At 42.6% G+C, this 19,792-nt stretch overlaps 1 protein-coding gene across 1 annotated transcript in view; it reads left to right on the top strand.

Moving 5' to 3' along the window:
* LOC134668770 (putative 1-phosphatidylinositol 3-phosphate 5-kinase) overlaps positions 1 to 19,792 on the top strand; it is a 71,453-nt gene that overhangs the window by 22,688 nt on the left and 28,973 nt on the right. Inside the window, exons 9-20 of the mRNA XM_063526228.1 lie at positions 21 to 176; positions 1,841 to 1,961; positions 2,680 to 2,788; positions 7,531 to 7,783; positions 9,221 to 9,335; positions 9,618 to 10,382; positions 11,344 to 11,539; positions 11,844 to 11,958; positions 13,120 to 13,327; positions 17,458 to 17,589; positions 18,551 to 18,641; positions 19,568 to 19,767. Of these exons, the coding sequence (XP_063382298.1) occupies positions 21 to 176; positions 1,841 to 1,961; positions 2,680 to 2,788; positions 7,531 to 7,783; positions 9,221 to 9,335; positions 9,618 to 10,382; positions 11,344 to 11,539; positions 11,844 to 11,958; positions 13,120 to 13,327; positions 17,458 to 17,589; positions 18,551 to 18,641; positions 19,568 to 19,767 (2,461 nt within the window). The remainder of the gene's footprint in view (positions 1 to 20; positions 177 to 1,840; positions 1,962 to 2,679; positions 2,789 to 7,530; positions 7,784 to 9,220; positions 9,336 to 9,617; positions 10,383 to 11,343; positions 11,540 to 11,843; positions 11,959 to 13,119; positions 13,328 to 17,457; positions 17,590 to 18,550; positions 18,642 to 19,567; positions 19,768 to 19,792) is intronic.

The following is a 19,792-nucleotide window of genomic DNA, read 5'->3' as shown; positions in this document are numbered from 1 at the left end:
TCTTAACTTATCTTTTACAGGTCCCACGGAAGCCCTATGCCCTCGCATCGCAGCTAAGGGCCAGGAACACCTGGAACTCCTGATGAGGCAGTGGCTATCAGCGGAATCCCTCAGTGCGTCATGGTTGGATGTGCTGCTGCCGCTGTGTATGGCGGGAGCAGAGGCCACCATGCCAGGTGAGGTTGAAACCTTTTATTTCCCATTCCCTATCTTAGAACAGCAGTCAAGGGCCAGGAACACCTGGAACTCCTGAAGAAAGCAGTGGCTATCAGCAGAAGCCCTCAGTGCGTCATGGCTGGATGTGCTGCTGCCGCTGTGTATGGCGGGAGCAGAGGCCACCATGCCAGGTGAGGTTGAAACCTTTTATTTCCCATTCCCTATCTTAGAACAGTAGTCAAGGGCCAGGAACACCTGGAACTCCGGATGAGGCAGTGGCTATCAGCGGAATCCCTCAGTGCGTCATGGTTGGATGTGCTGCTGCCGCTGTGTATGGCGGGAGCAGAGGCCACCATGCCAGGTGAGGTTGAAACCTTTTATTTCCCATTCCCTATCTTAGAACAGTAGTCAAGGGCCAGGAACACCTGGAACTCCTGAAGAAAGCAGTGGCTATCAGCAGAAGCCCTCAGTGAGTCATGGTTGGATGTCCTACTGCCGCTGTGTATGGTGGGAGTAGAGGCCACCATGCCAGGTGAGGTCGAAACCTTCTATTTTCCATTCCCTATCTTAGAACAGCTGTCGAAGGCCAAGAACACCTTGAACTCCTGAGGCAGTGGCTATCAGCGGAAGCCCTCAGTGCGTCATGGCTGGATGTGCTGCTGCCGCTGTGTATGGCGGGAGCAGAGGCCACCATGCCAGGTGAGGTTGAAACCTTCTATTTTCCATTCCCTATCTTAGAACAGCTGTCGAAGGCCAAGAACACCTTGAACTCCTGAGGCAGTGGCTATCAGCGGAAGCCCTCAGTGCGTCATGGTTGGATGTGCTGCTGCCGCTGTGTATGGCGGGAGCAGAGGCCACCATGCCAGGTGAGGTTGAAACCTTTTATTTCCCATTCCCTATCTTAGAACAGCAGTCAAGGGCCAGGAACACCTGGAACTCCTGATGAGGCAGTGGCTATCAGCAGAAGCCCCCAGTGCGTCATGGCTGGATGTGCTGCTGCCGCTGTGTATGGCGGGAGCAGAGGCCATCATGCCAGGTGAGGTTGAAACTTCTTATTTCCCATTCCCTAACTTAGAACAGCAGTCAAGGGCCAGGAACACCTGGAACTCCTGATGAGGCAGTGGCTATCAGCAGAAGCCCCCAGTGCGTCATGGCTGGATGTGCTGCTGCCGCTGTGTATGGCGGGAGCAGAGGCCACCATGCCAGGTGAGGTTGAAACTTCTTATTTCCCATTCCCTAACTTAGAACAGCAGTCAAGGGCCAGGAAAACCTGGAACTCCTGATGAGGCAGTGGTTATCAGCGGAAGCCTGGCGGAAGCCCTTAGTCCTTCCTGTCCAAACGTATTACTACTGCCTTTGTGTATGGCAGGAATAGAGGCAACTATGTCTAGTGACATTGAAACCTTCATGTTCCATTCGCAGCGAAGCCCTAAATCATACGGTTAAGAAACATGCTGCCTCACTGCGCAACGGAAAGTCTTCTAGACACCAGGAATTTAGTTTTTATCTTTTCAATACCACAGCATCGTTCATTCCAGAACGGACTGGAACATTGTTACAACCGTGATTAGAACGGCAACTCTTAATTTGGCAACGTATATCTGGATGAATAGTCAATGTTTAATTCTTCCCCGCGTCTCATCGCTCGCTCGGTACAATATCATTATACACAATGTTGTTCCAGACATGCACAGCAGCGACATCGACATCCGCAACTACGTGCAGGTGAAGAAGCTGCGCGACGGACACATGCGGGACAGCTGCCTGGTCCCGGGCGTCGTGCTCACCAAGAACGTGGCTCACAGGTTCACTTTACCACTTATATAAGAAGCTGCGCGACGGGCACATGCGGGACAGCTGCCTGGTCCCGGGCGTCGTGCTCACCAAGAACGTGGCTCACAGGTTCACTTTACCACTTATATAAGAAGCTGCGCGACGGGCACATGCGGGACAGCTGCCTGGTCCCGGGCGTCGTGCTCACCAAGAACGTGGCTCACAGGTTCACTATACCACTTATATAAGAAGCTGCGTGACGGGCACATGCGGGACAGCTGCCTGGTCCCGGGCGTCGTGCTCACCAAGAACGTGGCTCACAGGTTCACTTTACCACTTATATTAGGGGAATCTGTCATTCTGTCTCTGTGACCAAAATGGGAATTCCATTAACTATTTTTAACAGGCTTTCATTTAGTTTTACCTGTCCCGCTGTCTGTGTGTGGGTCTGTAATCAAATCTTGCAAGATAAGTTTGACCCACTTCCCGTTTTCCGATGAAGCTGAATATTTGCATTCTTATGTAAATCGAGTGATAATGCAATTTTGTGGTACCATTGAGTTGATCTGATGATGGAGATAGGTGGTCATAGGAACTTTGTGGATGAAACAACGCAACCTAATTGTGTTTGTGGTTTTTAGAATTGTCTCGATAAGTATTGGTTGCTTGTGGAAAGAAAAGTACAGTCGTATTTAGTAATGAACATTGTCATTGCGAAGCATAGTTTGGTAAAATAACTTGTTTATTCAGGGGTATGCCGCTGGAGATTGAGAACCCTACCGTTCTGCTGCTCGACTGTTCTATCGCTTACCAGCGGGTGGAGGGCAAGCTCACTTCACTGGAACCAGTGCTGCTGCAGGTAACCTATCTCAAATATAGGTTTACTTGCATATTGTGTGTTGGATTATATTCAACACATTGTTTGTAATTACGTTTTAACATAACTTGTCAGTCGGTATGAACCAAGAAAATTATACTTATGTCTTTTCTTTAGTAGACAGCATGATTCTTTCTGTCTATGTTTGAAATGAAACATTCTTAGGCCACATTATTTTTTTAAAATTAAGTAGATAAGATTACTTTTATTTTGTAACTCTGTTCTCGTGTTAGTGACTTGTATGTCTTTTATGAGAATAAATATCTTTAAACCTAAATCTAAATTAAATAATTCCCTAGAGACTGTCGAAGATACCACTAACTGTCCTGGACATCTGAACATCTATCTTGTGACTTAAATATGAACCACTCCCTGGTATTTAATTCACTTGAAATTTGGAGTACTTCCTCCGGTGCCAATTCAATAATATGCTAACATGGAGCTGATTTCATGATGCAATCGGAAGGTAACAAACAGAACTCCACGATGATAAAACACAAACACATCGAGTTTAGGCTCATTAAGAAGATCTCGAGAAACAATTGATAGACTTGCAAATAGTACAGTCAGCAATAAAAGAAAAAATAAAGTCACAAAATATTTTTTGACAGTAACTTGTTTTTGTAAACAGACATTTGTAAATAATAGTAACGAAGTCCACAAGCACAAGCAAACAAGCATACATCGCACTCATTTCGTATGTACACCGTTACTCAACAATATAAACGTGGTAAACAACATTACTTATTTAAAATTTCGTGAACATAAATTTAATGTCTCATAATACATTAGTTTAATCTTACAAGGAACATGCAAACATACTCTTATATACGTCGTATCAGACCTAGCCGTCCATTGGAATTTAGCATCTATTCCGAACCAATAAAGTTGTATTTTGAAGGGCGAATTGTGGAGTATGAATGAAAGTACGCTCATTTAACATAACTCGTTATCGCGTTACTCCAGCTAATGCTGAGGCTGGGCATGATTCCCATTTGCTGCGGGAGCACGGGCATATCAGATGGCCTACCACGAAAACCGAAGTTTGCAAAATGCGGCCAACTTTCTCTTTTACTCCAATTAAGGCATAATTTGATTGACAGAGAAAGATGCACGGATGAACACAGAAACCGGCCTTGGAAAACTATCAACTAAAGCTGGTAACGTCAAGCGTTTTCCACGACCCTTTCGCACGGACCCTTTTCCACGGTATGGGTTTTTTACTGAATCCTGCAAAAATCTTTCTTATTTGTCATGAACTAGTTTAAATCCTGTTTTTTGCGATACCTAGGGCACTAGACCTCTCCTGCTCCCGGTACCACAGTAAAACTGTATACAGGAAGCTAATGGGAACACATCCATTAGAATACGAGTAAACATAATAATTTAACCGGATCCTGTTGTTTACTAGACAATTTCATCCAAAATTTTAACGGATCGGATTTTTGCCGAATCTTATACGCTGGATGCTAGACTGAGAACGTTAGTATAAGTATAAACACATACACTACTAAATGCAGAAAACCGTAACTGCATATAACGGGATGATACCGTGGGTTGGAGTTCTATTTCCTGACTCTTCGGTTCTCTTGAACTCTGTAAGTAAATGGAATGTCTCCCCAGGTGACAAATGACGACGATCCGTGCGCGCTGGCAAACAAATGCCGCATCCATTGTGCGGAGAATTATCGTCACGCAATCCCCTTAAATAATAGCGGAGATTATAGACTAGGAATCCTCTAGACTGAGCTTAGAGCAATTATTTCATGAAACCGATGATGCCAAAAATACGGGGGTCGAGGTGAGCGAAGTTCCGTGCCGTGATTGGTCCGTTCAAAGACACGGACGTCACACGAAGACATTTTCGACTCGAACATGGAGTAAATTTACCGTATGCGTGGCAGAGGGGGTAGCGTGACTATGCTCAATCTGGAGGATGTTTTGTCTGTGGCGCAGATTAACGGAGCAGAGGTTGCTTGGTTTTTCTTGGTATTAGTCGTTCACTACTTGACTAATTGGTGAACCGGTGATTCAACCCCGTTATCATTGTTATCAATGTTGCAATACATTGAAAATAAGGCTTGGCAGAACTATCTCCCGTTGGGACCTCTAACTTCACCGTTAGTGCTCAACTTCGCCCAAATAAAATATAAAAAATAACAATTTTACCAAGGAATATAATAAAATATTTAGGTATATGTAAATAAGAGATAAAACAAAAATTAACCAATTCAAGCTTGTAAACTTTTATGCATAAGGGGGTATGGCTTTACGAGTACACACAGCAATACTCCTAACTGTACATCGGTAGCTCGAATTTTCGGCTATCCGAGGGCTCGATTAATTATTGTTTTCCTACTCATCGACTGTAATTTTTGAATTAGGATTATTTATTTTTATGTATAACGGGTTGGCTTAAAGTAATGAGAATTTTCGTTTTCGGAAATATAAAAAAAAAGACAATAGCTGTGGGTTTTCGAAATTTTACAGTGACAAACAAGAGCATATTTTAAATTACAAGAAAACATTATATATACTATAACATCTCCCACATCCGATTTCTCATAACTGTGTTCAATAAACCCTCTGCGTCATGCTTTGGACAACGTTTTATTTACATTCCATAACTGTTTTATTGCCGTTAATTTTAATTATTTCGGCATATTAGCTTGTTATCTATATCATGCCATCATTCACAATTGCTAACTGATTAACATTTTCATGAAATCTGCAACTGATTGATATTTAGAGAAAATTGTTTATGTATCATATTTTGGTAAAATGTATGCAATGACGTTTTTAACTGGTTTTAGGCTCTCGCGGAAAAACGACTAAACGTTTCCAACCCTAGAATATCCCCAAGACTTAAATCAATCGAAGAATTTTGGCAAATATTATATACTCTGATATGTATATTGCGATAGTAGGCAAAAATATTATAGAATAAAATAAATTTTACCGTGTAATTACAAAACGATCAGTCAGAGAGTACTTGGTAGTTTGTCCAAAGTGAAAAGCAAACGGTCAGAAGCATGTTACGTAAACTAACACAAGGGAGGCCAATTACTTCATTCTTGAATTTGGTTCTAATGTTGGATATTGCATAGTTCTTCAATATAACATCCAGAAATCCATGGCCATTGTCTTTTTGTCTTTATGTCCGAAAACAAAAATTCTCATTACTTTAAGCCAACCCGTTAGGCAGTATGGGCTCCCAACTCAACTATAATATTCATTTCGATATGGTTTAATCAACTATAATGAAATTGACTACTCACAGCTCGCCGCGATCAAGAGGATGAAACAAAACCAAAGCTCAAATTAATTATTTATTTTAGGTTGTAAGTATAGTAGAAAGAATTTCTTCGTAAGTCAGAAACGCGCATGTGACACCCTTAATATAGCAACATCCATACACTACGAAAATCACTTAGTGTTGCTTGTTAGTCTCCATAGGCTACGGTGGCTAAAATCGAGAAAACAACTGTCTAAAAATTGAATTTAGCGCGGAGCAAGTACCAGTAGGGCCTCATGAGTTACGAAAAGGTGTCGGCGACCAACGCGCCGGGCGCGGCGGCCGGGGCGCTTACCAGTATGAAGCTATCGCGGCTGCTCGCGTATCTTATTGTTAGCTGTATACTTTTGGTTTGTTTGTATGATTCTACTATAGGTAGTTTAAAGTATTATTTTGTTGATTCGTAGAAAAAGTATTGTATACGATATTGTTATAATCAAGCTTTTCAATCTCGTACTCGGCAAGCTTCAAGCGGGTTTTCCACCGCGAGCGGAGCGGACTCATTAAGGACTTAGTTTAACTCGCAAGACTAAACTACGTACTTGTGTTTCCACCAACAAATAGTCGAGCGGAAATGACAAAATGAGCAAAAAGAGTTGAAATGAGCTCGCTCAGCTCGTGAGAGCGGAGCGGTGTCATTACGGAGTCCGGTCAACTCGCAATGGTAAATTACATAGGCGCGTTTCCACAGGCAAAGAGGTGAGCGGAGCGAGTCAACTAGTTAAAATGAGCCCGCTGCGTCAAGGTCCGGCCGACTAGTTTGAAAAGGACTCGTTGCTGTCTCCGCCCCTCCCTCCCCCGCCGCCGCCGGCACCAAGCGCGCTTTCATATTGCTGTGATAGCTGAATGACTGATGAGTCGTGTTTTTTGGCAAATCGTTGAATAGCTTATATTCCCCCTTCAGTGTTCTTTCTCGAATGTGCTGGCATAACCAAAATCTTCGTTTGGCGCGCTTGTTTCTCTGTTTTATATACAACAATATGTATTTTTTCTTCTTGTATAAAAACTCGTAATCGCTATCACTTGATTCCGTATCGCTCGACATCATGTTCAAACACGACTGTGTGGTCGACCAGTTCAAAACTTCAACTGAACTCGCTCTCTGTGGAAATCGACTATTCATTTTCTATTTCTCATTTTCCGTTCAGCCCGCTCCGCTCATTCCTCTTTTTCATTTCTCTTTTGCGGTGGGAATCAAACAACTAAACTCTTTGTTGGTGGAAACGCAAACCTATTTTTTAACAACGAAGTCCGCTCCGCTTAGCCATCTCTCGCTCATTACTCGTTCGCGGTGGAAAACCCGCTTCATTGCCTAAACACGGTACTCGACTGAGAAGCTCTCTATTATACATATCACGATTGTATAAAATACTAGATATTAGTTTACGGCCGGCCTCTATCTCAGTGAATACTCGGTTGTATACTATAGGAGCGCGAGTACCTGGTGCGGTGCGCGGCGCGCATCACGGCGCTGCGGCCGCGCGTGGTGCTGGTGCGCGGCGCCGTGGCGCGCCCCGTGCAGGACGCGCTGCGCGCCGCCGACGTGGCGCTGGCCACCGGCGTCGGCGAGAGAGCGCTGCGGCGGCTCGCCCGCAGCCTCCGCGCCGACCAGGTGGCCTCCGTCGACGCCCGCATCGCCGTGCCCAGGCTCGGCGAGTGCAAGCGGTTCGCCGTCACCTCCTGTGAGTATACCTCCCCGTCCAGCATTGTAAACTCCCGTGCGGGAGACTCTAGGGCTGCCAGACGTCGCCCCGCCGCCGGGAGTACGGGAGAGTCTTGAAACGAATCGCCGGGAGTGTGAGGGCCGATCTGGTGGCTTCGGTGGATGCTAGAATCGCAGTACCACGGTCGTGTGAACGTATACTTGTAAATATTGATTGAAACTACTCATTGTAATCCTACGTTCTATAGACGTAGCACCGACGACAATATAACCCCAGGTTCTAAAACGGAAACGTCTCATAGAAGCGAAAAATACTGTTTCACTGTTCGCGTTATTTCTTTGCCGTTTCTATTTATTATTAGAAATAGAAATAATTTATTTGCAGAAAAAGGGTACAAAAAGTATTTTAGGTTAAATGTACATTACATACAATCGTTTCACCTTCTCCAGCTGTTGATAAACAGCATGCAAATTTTTTATACATTGTTAATAATGAAATTTATTTATATAAAAATGTATCAATCTTCGAGCAACACCGGCTTCCGACACGTCGGAAGGGAGGGGCCCAAGCGATATCTCACCGTACAAATCTTTCTGCCATTTTTCGCGGGGGGAAAGGTGCACACAGTCGCACTTCTCACACACTTACATACAAAATCCAATCTGTAATGACGACACAAATACATAGAAAATGACACACGTCAAAGACAAATCTTGCAAACCTCGATCTCTTTTTGTGTACGGACGAGTGACTAGTGTCACAACACGCACACTAACACATTTTCGTTGATGTATGTCATTGTATTCTGATAGATGAGAAGTCGGATTTGTCGCTCGACCGATCCGCAATTTGTACTGAGCGAGCAAAATCGATAAATCGAACAATTACTTGAGACTAAAAATATAATAATTGTATTTAAATGTAATTAAACATATGATATGTAAAAAAAATATTACATGTGAAATGTAACACTTTCTTTTTGTAAATTTGATGTCCCCGACCTCTTTTTATAACAAAAAACCGAGCAAACAGGCATTTTTGTGCAGCAGTGTTCACGCGCGCGTGTGGACTCGGTCTAGTGAAAAATCCAAGTGCAACTAGTTTTATTACCCGCGCTAGAGTAGATTGACGCGCTAATCTTGTACCTCGGCAGAGGGGAAATAGTGCGAATGCCGCCTCCCTTCCGTGTTGCTCGAAGGTATCAATCGAACACCAGTTAAATTACTTTCCTAATACTTACACGTGTTTTCTACATATACCTACATATGCTTTCTAGAAATTCTAAAATCTACAGATAAATTAGAAGAATGTCTAAAAAAACAACTGAAATACAACGTGCCTTTTGAATTTTTCGAACCAAAATCTGTAAGACAATTTAACGTGAAAACATTTTTGAGAAAGTTTCTCGAACGATGCGAATCTGACGCGCACGCACTGTAACTGTCTGTTTATTAGACCCGAGCAAGACGCTGATGTCCCTGGAGGGCTGCGCGGAGCCGGCGCTCGGGTGCTGCATCCTGCTGCGCGGCGCCTCCACCGCCGAGCTGGCGCGCGTCAAGCGCGTCGTCAGGTAACATCATACTAAACGTTTATTGCATTCATATTCTTACATTCTTGTAAAAAAAATCATATAGGTACCTAAAGCCACCTGTTTTCTTTGCTGATAGATGATATGGTGTAATAGAAAAATCTAAGTGATATACTCATATTCAAAATTGACTGTACAACTTTCATACAATACAATATAAATACAGAAGAAATGTATTTTTACTAAATATTGTTGTAAATTAATTCGCGCTAGAGACGTAAACACGGAATTCAGTTTGTCTAATTCTAATTAAACCTAACCCAGGTTCATGCTGCGAGCGTGCTACAACTGGAAACTGGAGAAAGCGTTCCTCGCCGACGTGGAGGCCATGCTCCCGGACCCGGGCGCTTTTGATGACGATGTTGATGAAAACGAGGCTAAAGATGATAACCAATGTCAACAAGATGTAGAACAATTTGCTACTGATGATAATCTGTTTGCTGGTGTGAATAGTGATGATAAAACGATTGATGATGGTGATGATGTTTTAGCCAGTGAGAATAAAACAACGAAAGATAGCAGAGTTTCATTTGCCGATGATACAATTTTGGGTACTAGTGAGAAAGTGTCTGCTACCAAAGATAATACATGTAATAAAATATTAGCATCAGCTAATAAAGCAATAATTAGTAATGATAATACTCCAGACGACAAAAAAATTGCCAAGGATGAAAAAAATACAACTCTTAAAAATATTACTGATAATAAAGAATCAGTATCTGACGATAAAGTATTAGTCAGTGATGAAAACATTCCACCTTTAGCTGATAAAGTCTTAGCTACAGATGATAAAATCTCAATTGTCAAAGATGACACAACTAACAAAGAATCAGCATCTGATGACAAAGTCGTCGATGACAAATCAGCCAGTGAGTTCTCAGACCCGCTTCAAACCAAGTTCAGTCGCTCGGAGAGCGAGCGAGCGAGCGGAGTCCCTATCAGAGACTTTAGCGACCCGCTGCGCGCTGCTGCTGATGATGATGTGTTTCTAGCGGAGGATAGTCTACAGGCGGACACGCATGCTGACAGGTTAGTGATCAATGGCTAAATGATAAGGACAAACGATTATCGAGAGCTTGTTAGACTTTACAAGCATTTAAGAGTATGAATATTAGAGCCTAGCTTTTATAAATAGCTTAAAAAATCCAATTAATTTGGCATATCTAGTTGGTCAAACCAATTTGTCAGTCAGTAAGAACCAGGAAAACTATACTCATCCTTTTTTTGGGTACTAGTACTAGTGTAAGACAATAGTTATTTGTACAACAAGAGATCAAAGTTTGATATTTCTTCGAGTGCTTATTTTGAGTCCCGTGCAAGCGAAAGATTCTATAATAGATTCACGAGCGTAGCGAGTTTTTAAGAAGCAAAGTACCCTTGTTTGAGCTTCTGAGGTGAAATAGTTATTTGTACAACAAGAGATCAAAGTTTGATATTTCTTAGAGTGCTTATTTTGAGTCCCGTGCAAGCGAAAGATTTTATACTAATTTAGAATCTTGAGCGTAGTAAGGGATTCAAAAGCGCACGAGATGTAAATAACTTTGATCTCGTGTAGTACACAAAATTTTTCACCCTAAATAGTGAGAACATACCTAGAGGGGCAGAGATAATAGAACCCAAGTCTATCGAACTTGTATTAGACCTCGCATGTTGAAATGACATTTGACTATAAAAGTAACTTGAATGACATTTTGTTTCACTCAGTGAGCAAAATGCGATTTTGCTCACTCATACTGTCTCACTAAGTGAGCAAAATGCGATTTTGCTCACTGCGTGAGACAAAATGACTCAGTGAGCAAAATCGCATTTTGCTCACTGTTTTTAAGAAGCAAAGTACCCTTGTTCGAGCTGTTGAGGTGAAAATATACTTTTATGATTCTTTCTGCCTATGATTAAAATGAGACAGTGCTTTGACAAACTATAAGTATCGGTTTATTAAGTAATGAATTGTGATCGGGAGCTGATTTTCTTACGTCTGAATTTCCCCCAGATGGTCGACGGACGACACGGTGTTGTCGATGTCGCCCAACGTGATCATCCCTCCCCCCTACCTGGACACGGAGGCGGGGCGGCGCTGCCCGCTGCGGCGCTACCTGCCGCGCGCCGCGCCGCCCCCGCGCCGGCGTCCCCGCCCCGCCGCGCCGCGCCGCCCCAGCCGCCCCAGACACAGCGTCATGGACCTCAAGGTGACTACCCGTCGAGAGAGACCTGGAATATTGCCTCCTATAAAATACCTTGTTTCCTGTTCTTAACTAGGCGTGGCTCACTCCGCGATTTCATCGCGTCACTAACAATTATATGCGGCCCACACCAATTTTGGTGTCTAGCAGTAGTAGTTGCCGCGCACCGCTGCGGAACGGACGCCTGCTCGCTCTTGCGCCACCTTGCAATCGCATCTGTCGTAAATAGACACATTTTGTTAGAAAGTGAACTATATGTACCTAATACTATTGGTTGTTCTGTGTGTTAAGTCTATGTTTGTATATTTAGGAGCGGCACCCGTTCGTGAGCCAGCCGATCACAGCGACGGCGGAGGACCCGGCGCTGAAGGCGTCGCTCGCGCACTACCGCGCCACCGGCTGTCAGCTCAGCGACAAACACACTCGTAAGTACATATTTCTGCCCTCCGGCCAGGAAGCGTCAACTTTCGGCCCGCTATTCTAAACGAAATTGCCGCTTGTCGACTTCGTCCAATAGAATAATGTACACACCTCTGCCAGGAAATAAGAAAGCCTCAGATCACATACTTGTGATGAGAAATTCCTCACTTTCTTGCCCTACGTATGTAATATACTTACACAAAGATCACTCGAAAGCGCAGTATGGAATTGTTCCCAATTCTACAGATTTCTTTTATAGATTCCCACGTGCCAAAAAGTTTCTTAATATTCCTATAGCTCTTTACTGCCTCCTGTTTCGACATAAAATGTATATAAAATGCATAAATTTTGACATATGTCAAATAGAAACAATTATTTAGATATAGACACTAATTATTTAGATAGTATTTTATACAATCGTGATATAATAAAAAGCTTTACAGTACATATGGTCCTATTTTTCTGCACTAGTACGTAAAATAGCACTTTTCGTGCGATGTCAAAAGTTTACAGGGCCATATGTACTGTAAAACGTTGTACGATACACGTGCGAATAGATAATTCGCAACTCGTATCGATTTAAAACACTTCCTTCGGTCGTGTTTTAATTTATCGCCACTCGTTTCGAATTTCCTCTTTTCCGCACTTGTATCGTAAATAACTATTTCAGTCGAGTAACTTGTTTAGGCAACGAAGTTTCTTGAGTTGCCTAAGTCAGGTATGAGATTGAACAGCTTGATTATATCATTTATATCACTACTGTATACAATATTTTTTTTACGAGTCAACAAAAATAATAATTTAAATTAGTAGAACCAAATATATGTAATCAAACCAAAAGTATACAACTAAAATACTCGAGCAGCCGCGATACCTTCATACTTGTACGCACCTCGGCCGCCGCGCCCCGCGCCCCGCGCCCGGCGGCGCGTTGGTCAACGACACCTTTTCGTGACTCATGAGGCCCTGGTACTTGCTCCGCGCTAAATTCAATTTTTAGACACTTCTTCTCGATTTTGGACACCGTAGCCTATGGAGACTGACAAGCAACGCTAAGTGGTTTTCGTAGGTTATGGATTTTGCTATATTGTTGGTGTCACATGCGCGTTTCTAATTTATGAAGGAATTGTTTCCATGTATTATGTTATAATGTAGTATTGTTTCAGCGGAGTGCCCCATGTACCAGCCGTCGGTGGTGAAACAGGCCGCCCCGGCCGGCGCCGCCGCCCCGGAGCCCGCGGTCGCGGGGGAGGGGGAGGCGGAGGGGGAGGCGCGCGACCCGCTGAGCCCTGCGCACCACCAGCAGGTCAGCGTGCTGCTCTACAGCTACAGCTCCAAGTCCGCCAACGTGCCCGACTTCTGCGTCAACCCCTGGTCTGGTCCCTGCACAACTATTATACCTACCTTATTCGCACCGAGTGCCCTTTTCAAACATTTTTCGCACATGTATCGTAATATTAATAGCGCTGATGGTCGCGGGTTCAAAACCCCGGCTCGTACCGATGAGTTTTTCGGAACTGAGAGCTGATTTAGACGGCGCGCGAACTCGCACGCGATTTTAGTTACATTGCGGACTGTTGGTTATGTCCAATTCGACCGACCGATCGAAACCCGCAATGTAATGAAACTCGCATGCGAATTCTCGCATCGTCTAAATCAGCCCTTATGTACGAAATATCATTTGATATTTACCAACTACTTTTCGGTAGAGAAAAACGTCGTGAAAAAAACAAATTCCCAATAAGGCCTAATAATTTCCTCTCCGGGTTGGAAGATCAGATGGCAGTCGCTTTCGTAAAAACTAGTGCCTACGTCAATTCTTGCGATTAGTTGTCAAACGGATCCCGGGCGGAAGCCATTTTACCACGGTTCATGGGTATGAACCGTGGTAAAATGCCGAGATAACACGAAGAAGAAGAAGACTTGTATCATAATTGGGTAGGTAAAGTTTTTTGAAGATAGGCAAATTATATTTTTTTCCGATAGTATTTATTATAGCGATCACGGAAATGCAGCTCTTTTATTTTTATTTCATTTTATTGATTAAATATAATTTTTTAAATGATCGATATGACGTTTGTGAGATGGAATGGCAGATCCGAGTAATTCCTTTGCACGTAGTAAATGGGACGAGATAGAAAAAAAAAACGATGTCAACTGTCAGTGTCACTTAGCTCTCATTCCCGAAAAATAACGGACAAGCCTCATGTTACCTTGCGAATTGCTATTAATGTTATCATTGACGTGTCTCTATGTAAATTCTTAGTCTTTAAGAATAATCATTGTACTATACTTTTCTCAATAAATTATTTGTATTTTGTATTTGTATTTTGTATTGAGATTTTCGACGACCTCAGCACGACCCACGGACTTCTGATTCCCCACGACATCTGCGCGTATTTGGACAAAGATTGAATTTACTTTCGATAACTTGGCACTGCATAGTAAAATTATTGGACAACGTTTTCGTCCCCACCCCTACACGACGGCCCCTACGCTGACCCTTGGACAGAGTTTTGCAAGAAAAATAAGCGAGTTCATACGAGATTGCGAGCAGATTCTACAAATTTGAAATTATTATCATAACAGTGATAAGCACAATGCCGTTGAATTAGAGGAGCAATGGCCGTACAGGAGTACGTATCCGTGAAATACATAGGTACATAAAACTTTCTTCACTTGTGTTTTGATTTTTATTATTAAATTGCCATGAGCTGTTAAGTTCGTAAACAAGAAATCGGTCTAATTTTTTCTAACAATTTCAACCATCTGTTAGTTTTGTGTGGTTATCCTCATTTTATGAATGTTGTTCTTATTTTCAGGTGGATGTAAACATTCATTGGCGGTATTATACTGATGGCTAATTAGAACCATTGAGCCATGAAATACTTCCTTGCAGTGTTATTCGGCTAAGCCTCGAGCATCCTGTGAATCTGAAGGATATAATTATTTCCATAAAAAAGAGCAATCGAATTAGGACCAAGATATCCCGATAATCTAAAGACATTTTATAAAAAAATGCAATAAAATGAAAATGGGAGACTCTCTTATTTTAACAATGTTACAAGATCATGACAATGTTATGGTCTATACTTATTAAAATTTTAAAACCAACATGTCTTTATCTTTGACTTGAAAATGTACAAATGATTTGGGTTAAGTTTTATGAAATGCAACTTATGCTAAAAATCTATTATTATTATATGTCAAATTATCGTGAACTCGATGTTGCTTAAGGCGTATCCAGATTAGTCAATTTTTCGTCAATCTGATTAAATTGCCCGATCGAATCGGGACGTACGGACGCAAACGCCAATTTGGCTCGCCGAATTCAACCGCCGATAATGACCGATAAAATGAGGTGCGGACACAAGAACACCAATTTGTGAGGCTAGTATTTTCGTTATGGGGCATTTTTTCAATTTAAATGGCTCTAATATCACCATAAATGTAAAATTGGAGATTGACGCCAATTTCATTTCTGATCAAATCGACCGATTTGATCAGTCCCGTCTGGATACCGCTTTAGCACCGCGAAAGGGCGCTGCGCGGTGCGCGCGGATTGACGCATGCGCGTACCGTAAGGTAATATAATTTAAAAAAATATGCAAATAAAAGGCGGCAAAGTTTATTCGTTGTGCAATACTCAATAAGTTACCGCTTGTTATTTTAATACTCGTAATAAACAAAATGAGTTCAAGTGACAAAAACGACCTGGAATAGACGGCACACCGCCTCATTTGAAAGCAGAAACTTAATAATGAATAACTAGCTTCCTGCTAAGTCCAGGGACAAATACAACAGGACTTACGACATGCTCATGCTGTGGAAGGACACAAGAAGGACAGCCAAAACGCAAGAAACACCTACTCTGAAAGTGGTTTTTAGCGTATTTCTGTGACCAAGTGAAAACTAAAAAGCCATCTACATTTAATATAAACTAAGAATATGCGTTGTTTTTTTAATTGTATTCGCGTCACTTTACCCCTATTAAATACGCTTTACTAAATTGAATTTGTTTTATTTCCTCACATAATTTGAGAATAGTGCTTACTATGTATACCTCAATGGAAGCAAAAATGTAGTATTTTTGCGAGTTGATACACTTGCTGCTTGTGTATAGTGGCAAATGTATTAAACCCGCAATCAACACTAATCAATATGTAAAGAGGCCCCAACGTGAAGCACATTTACCCTACAGACATACTTATCCATATTGACCATATTTGAACCTCTCAACTCTCTTCAAGGGCACGCCACACAGCGTGATTCTATATACTGTTGTAATGTTAATGCTTAAGGATAATAATTTGTGGATTTATAAAATAAAACGAAACGAAATTTACTGGATTTATATTATATTATTTTGGATTTATATTATAAGTTTTCTAAAGTACAGTCGCCATCAGATATATTGGTGCAGCTAGGGTGCTCATAAATATCTGAACACGCCTCTATTATCAGGGCGTGCGTGTTCAGATATTGTGAACACCTTGCCGAGCCCATATATAATAGCCAATAACGACCTAGTTATAAGACTATTACAATCTTAATCATTATGTATGTATAATACAACAATCACGTTTATATAGTCCTCACAAACGTATAAGTTACCATTTTGGCCAATATATCTTCAAAGCTTGGCACCGAATCGCTGTTAAAGACTTTGGTGTGCTCAAATACGCTGAATTTGGAAAGTAACGTCTGTACTGTCTTGTAGACGGTACGACGCACTTTGAGTTCATCTCTGTAATATTCTATTTCCATTCGAACGTTTCCGGGATCGTCTCCATCTATTGTGTTGATACTGAGATCCAAAATGACTCGTGTAGCAGTCCAAGAGTCGTGGTGAAGGCGTTAATGAAAATGTTCTCCAAGAAGCAGTGCCAAGTAGTCGAAAGCAATCGTTATCATTATCAAAATATCCGTGTTGAGCGTGCTAGGGACGTTAAAAATACTTATTCTAGAAATCACACCGACATCCAATTACAAGAAAACACAAATGTTTCATCCGACCATTATTTTCCAATTATTTGCAAGCTATTTTCCAAGAATGACACTGACAGTTGACTTCGATTTTTTTTCTATCTCGTCCCATTTACTACGCGCAAAGGAATTAATTACTCGAATCTGCCATTTCACCTCACAAACGTCATATCGATCATTTAAAAAATTATATTTAATCAATAAAATAATATAAAAATAAAAGAGCTGCATTTCCGTGACCGCTATAATGAATACTATCGGGAAAAAATATAATTTGCCTATCTTCAAAAAACTTTACCTACCCAATTGTACTTTTTTTTTCATTTGGATCCCCAACAGCTATGACACTAACATAGAAATTGTAGTAGGATACAGGAAGCCAATTATAGGAACAATAGTAGGGACATAATACTAAACTAACAGGTACTAGTTATGCTAAGGTTACGCACTATCACAACCATGTATGTGAACAAAGCCAGAACAAATTATATCTACTAATTTATTGCATTTTGGTGCAGGATAGTGACAATGGAGATGTACGGGCGGAACGACATCACCCTGGGAGCGTTCCTGGACAAGTACTGCTTCAACAGCGACTCCAAGTGCCCCTCCGGAGGGTGCTCCGTGCCCGTCAACCAACATGTTCGCAGGTCAGTGATACAATGGAGATGTATGGCCGGAACGACATCACCCTGGGAGCGTCCCTGGACAAGTACTGCTTCAACAGCGACTCCAAGTGTCCCTCCGGAGGGTGCTCCGTGCCCGTCAACCAACATGTTCGCAGGTCAGTGATACAATGGAGATGTATGGCCGGAACGACATCACCCTGGGAGCGTTCCTGGACAAGTACTGCTTCAACAGCGACTCCAAGTGCCCCTCCGGAGGGTGCTCCGTGCCCGTCAACCAACATGTTCGCAGGTCAGTGATACAATGGAGATGTACGGGCGGAACGACATCACCCTGGGAGCGTTCCTGGACAAGTACTGCTTCAACAGCGACTCCAAGTGCCCCTCCGGAGGGTGCTCCGTGCCCGTCAACCAACATGTTCGCAGGTCAGTGATACAATGGAGATGTATGGCCGGAACGACATCACCCTGGGAGCGTTCCTGGACAAGTACTGCTTCAACAGCGACTCCAAGTGCCCCTCCGGAGGGTGCTCCGTGCCCGCAACCAACATGTTCGCAGGTCAGTGATACAATGGAGATGTATGGCCGGAACGACATCACCCTGGGAGCGTCCCTGGACAAGTACTGCTTCAACAGCGACTCCAAGTGTCCCTCCGGAGGGTGCTCCGTGCCCGTCAACCAACATGTTCGCAGGTCAGTGATGCTCCGCAGTGTGGTAAGATGTATATTCACGACTTTGTTTATTTTAGGTTTAAATTTAACCATTCTTGGGAAATCCAACTATCGTGAAGAGAATCAGGCTACGGAAGAGTGGCCACCAAAATCCTCTTTAGCTTGCTGAACCAGAGTAGTTATTAAATGTAGATATTGTTAATGTATGTTGTTGTGTCAGGTTACACAACTAATGTGTGTTGTTGTGTCAGGTTACACAACTAATGTGTGTTGTTGTGTCAGGTTACACAACTAATGTGTGTTGTTGTGCCAGGTTCGTGCACGGCGACGCGTGCCTCACGGTCACCTGCAACATCATCCAGCACAGCGCCGTCGACAAGCACAAGGAGGAACACACCAAACAGGTACCTACGACCGTGGACATTACAATGTTATGACGAAAACGCGCTTTTTAACAATGAAGGATAATACTGCCCATGGTCCTTAGCATGGGCAACTTTGTATGGAGTCTAATTTAATCAATTAAATTTTCTTTTCTCAAAAATGGACGGCAAAGTCGACTTTGCCATCTAAAAAATAGGTCGCGAAGCGCGGAGTTTATGGTCAGTCAAAAATTAAAAAGTTAAAAACATTGCAGTCTCGATTTTAGGACTGCAATGTTGCATACAAATTCCATTATTTGTCGAGATCCAAACTTTTTAAAAGTTGAAATGGCCATAACAAAAGAAGGCACAGGCCCATGAAACAGCCAAACAGATGATTAGTACCGCGACTATTTAGCTGTCTCAAATAGGTTGGCGTATTTTCGGCAGAAAAACACACTTCTATTTTTTTATTAAAAAAAATAAAAAGGCGGCAAGGGCTTTGTTCTGTGAAAATATATACGTAAGAATGTTGCTTTTGTAAAATATTTCTATGATATTTATATTTCTAGCACCATTTTTGAGAAAAGCACTATATATGACTCGGCTGGAAGGCTACTTGCTGGCTTCGGATTCAATTAAACGGACTCCCAAGGTCGTCCGTTTAAAACGAATCCTCAGCCTGCAAGTAGCTACTTCCGAGCCTCGACAATAATGTACTATTATATCTTCATTTAGGACTGCCCACAGATAATACATCTTACATGCTCTTAAATCTATGTAACAATCAAGTCTGGACCAATAACAAACGGAAATGAGAGTTAGGTCATTAAATTGGTATTTTTATGTACTCTTTTGTTTAACTATAAGCACCATCTCTTACACATATTTGCTATTGAGGATAGTAAAGAAAAAAAACTGTCAAAATGTCGAATTCACTCATGTTTACATTAGGAACCCGTTTGCAGGTGATGTTCTGGTCGCGCTGCGAGCAGTGCGGCGCGAGCGGGCGAGCGAGACGGCTGTCCCGCGCGGCGCTCTGTCTCTCTCTGGCCATGTACCTGCGCGTGCGCGCCTCCGCGGCGCGGCAGGTGGCGCGCGCGTGCCGCCACCCGCTGCACGCGCACGCGCACGTGTTCGCGCGACACACCGCCGCCGCCTGCTGCAGGTCACCTATAGATCATTTTTAGAGG

The sequence above is a fragment of the Cydia fagiglandana genome, chromosome 11 (assembly GCF_963556715.1).
Source record: "Cydia fagiglandana chromosome 11, ilCydFagi1.1, whole genome shotgun sequence".
NCBI lineage: Eukaryota > Metazoa > Arthropoda > Insecta > Lepidoptera > Tortricidae > Cydia > Cydia fagiglandana.
The sequence above is the reverse complement of the archived record's forward strand: the minus strand, read 5'-3'. Positions and strand labels throughout refer to the sequence as shown.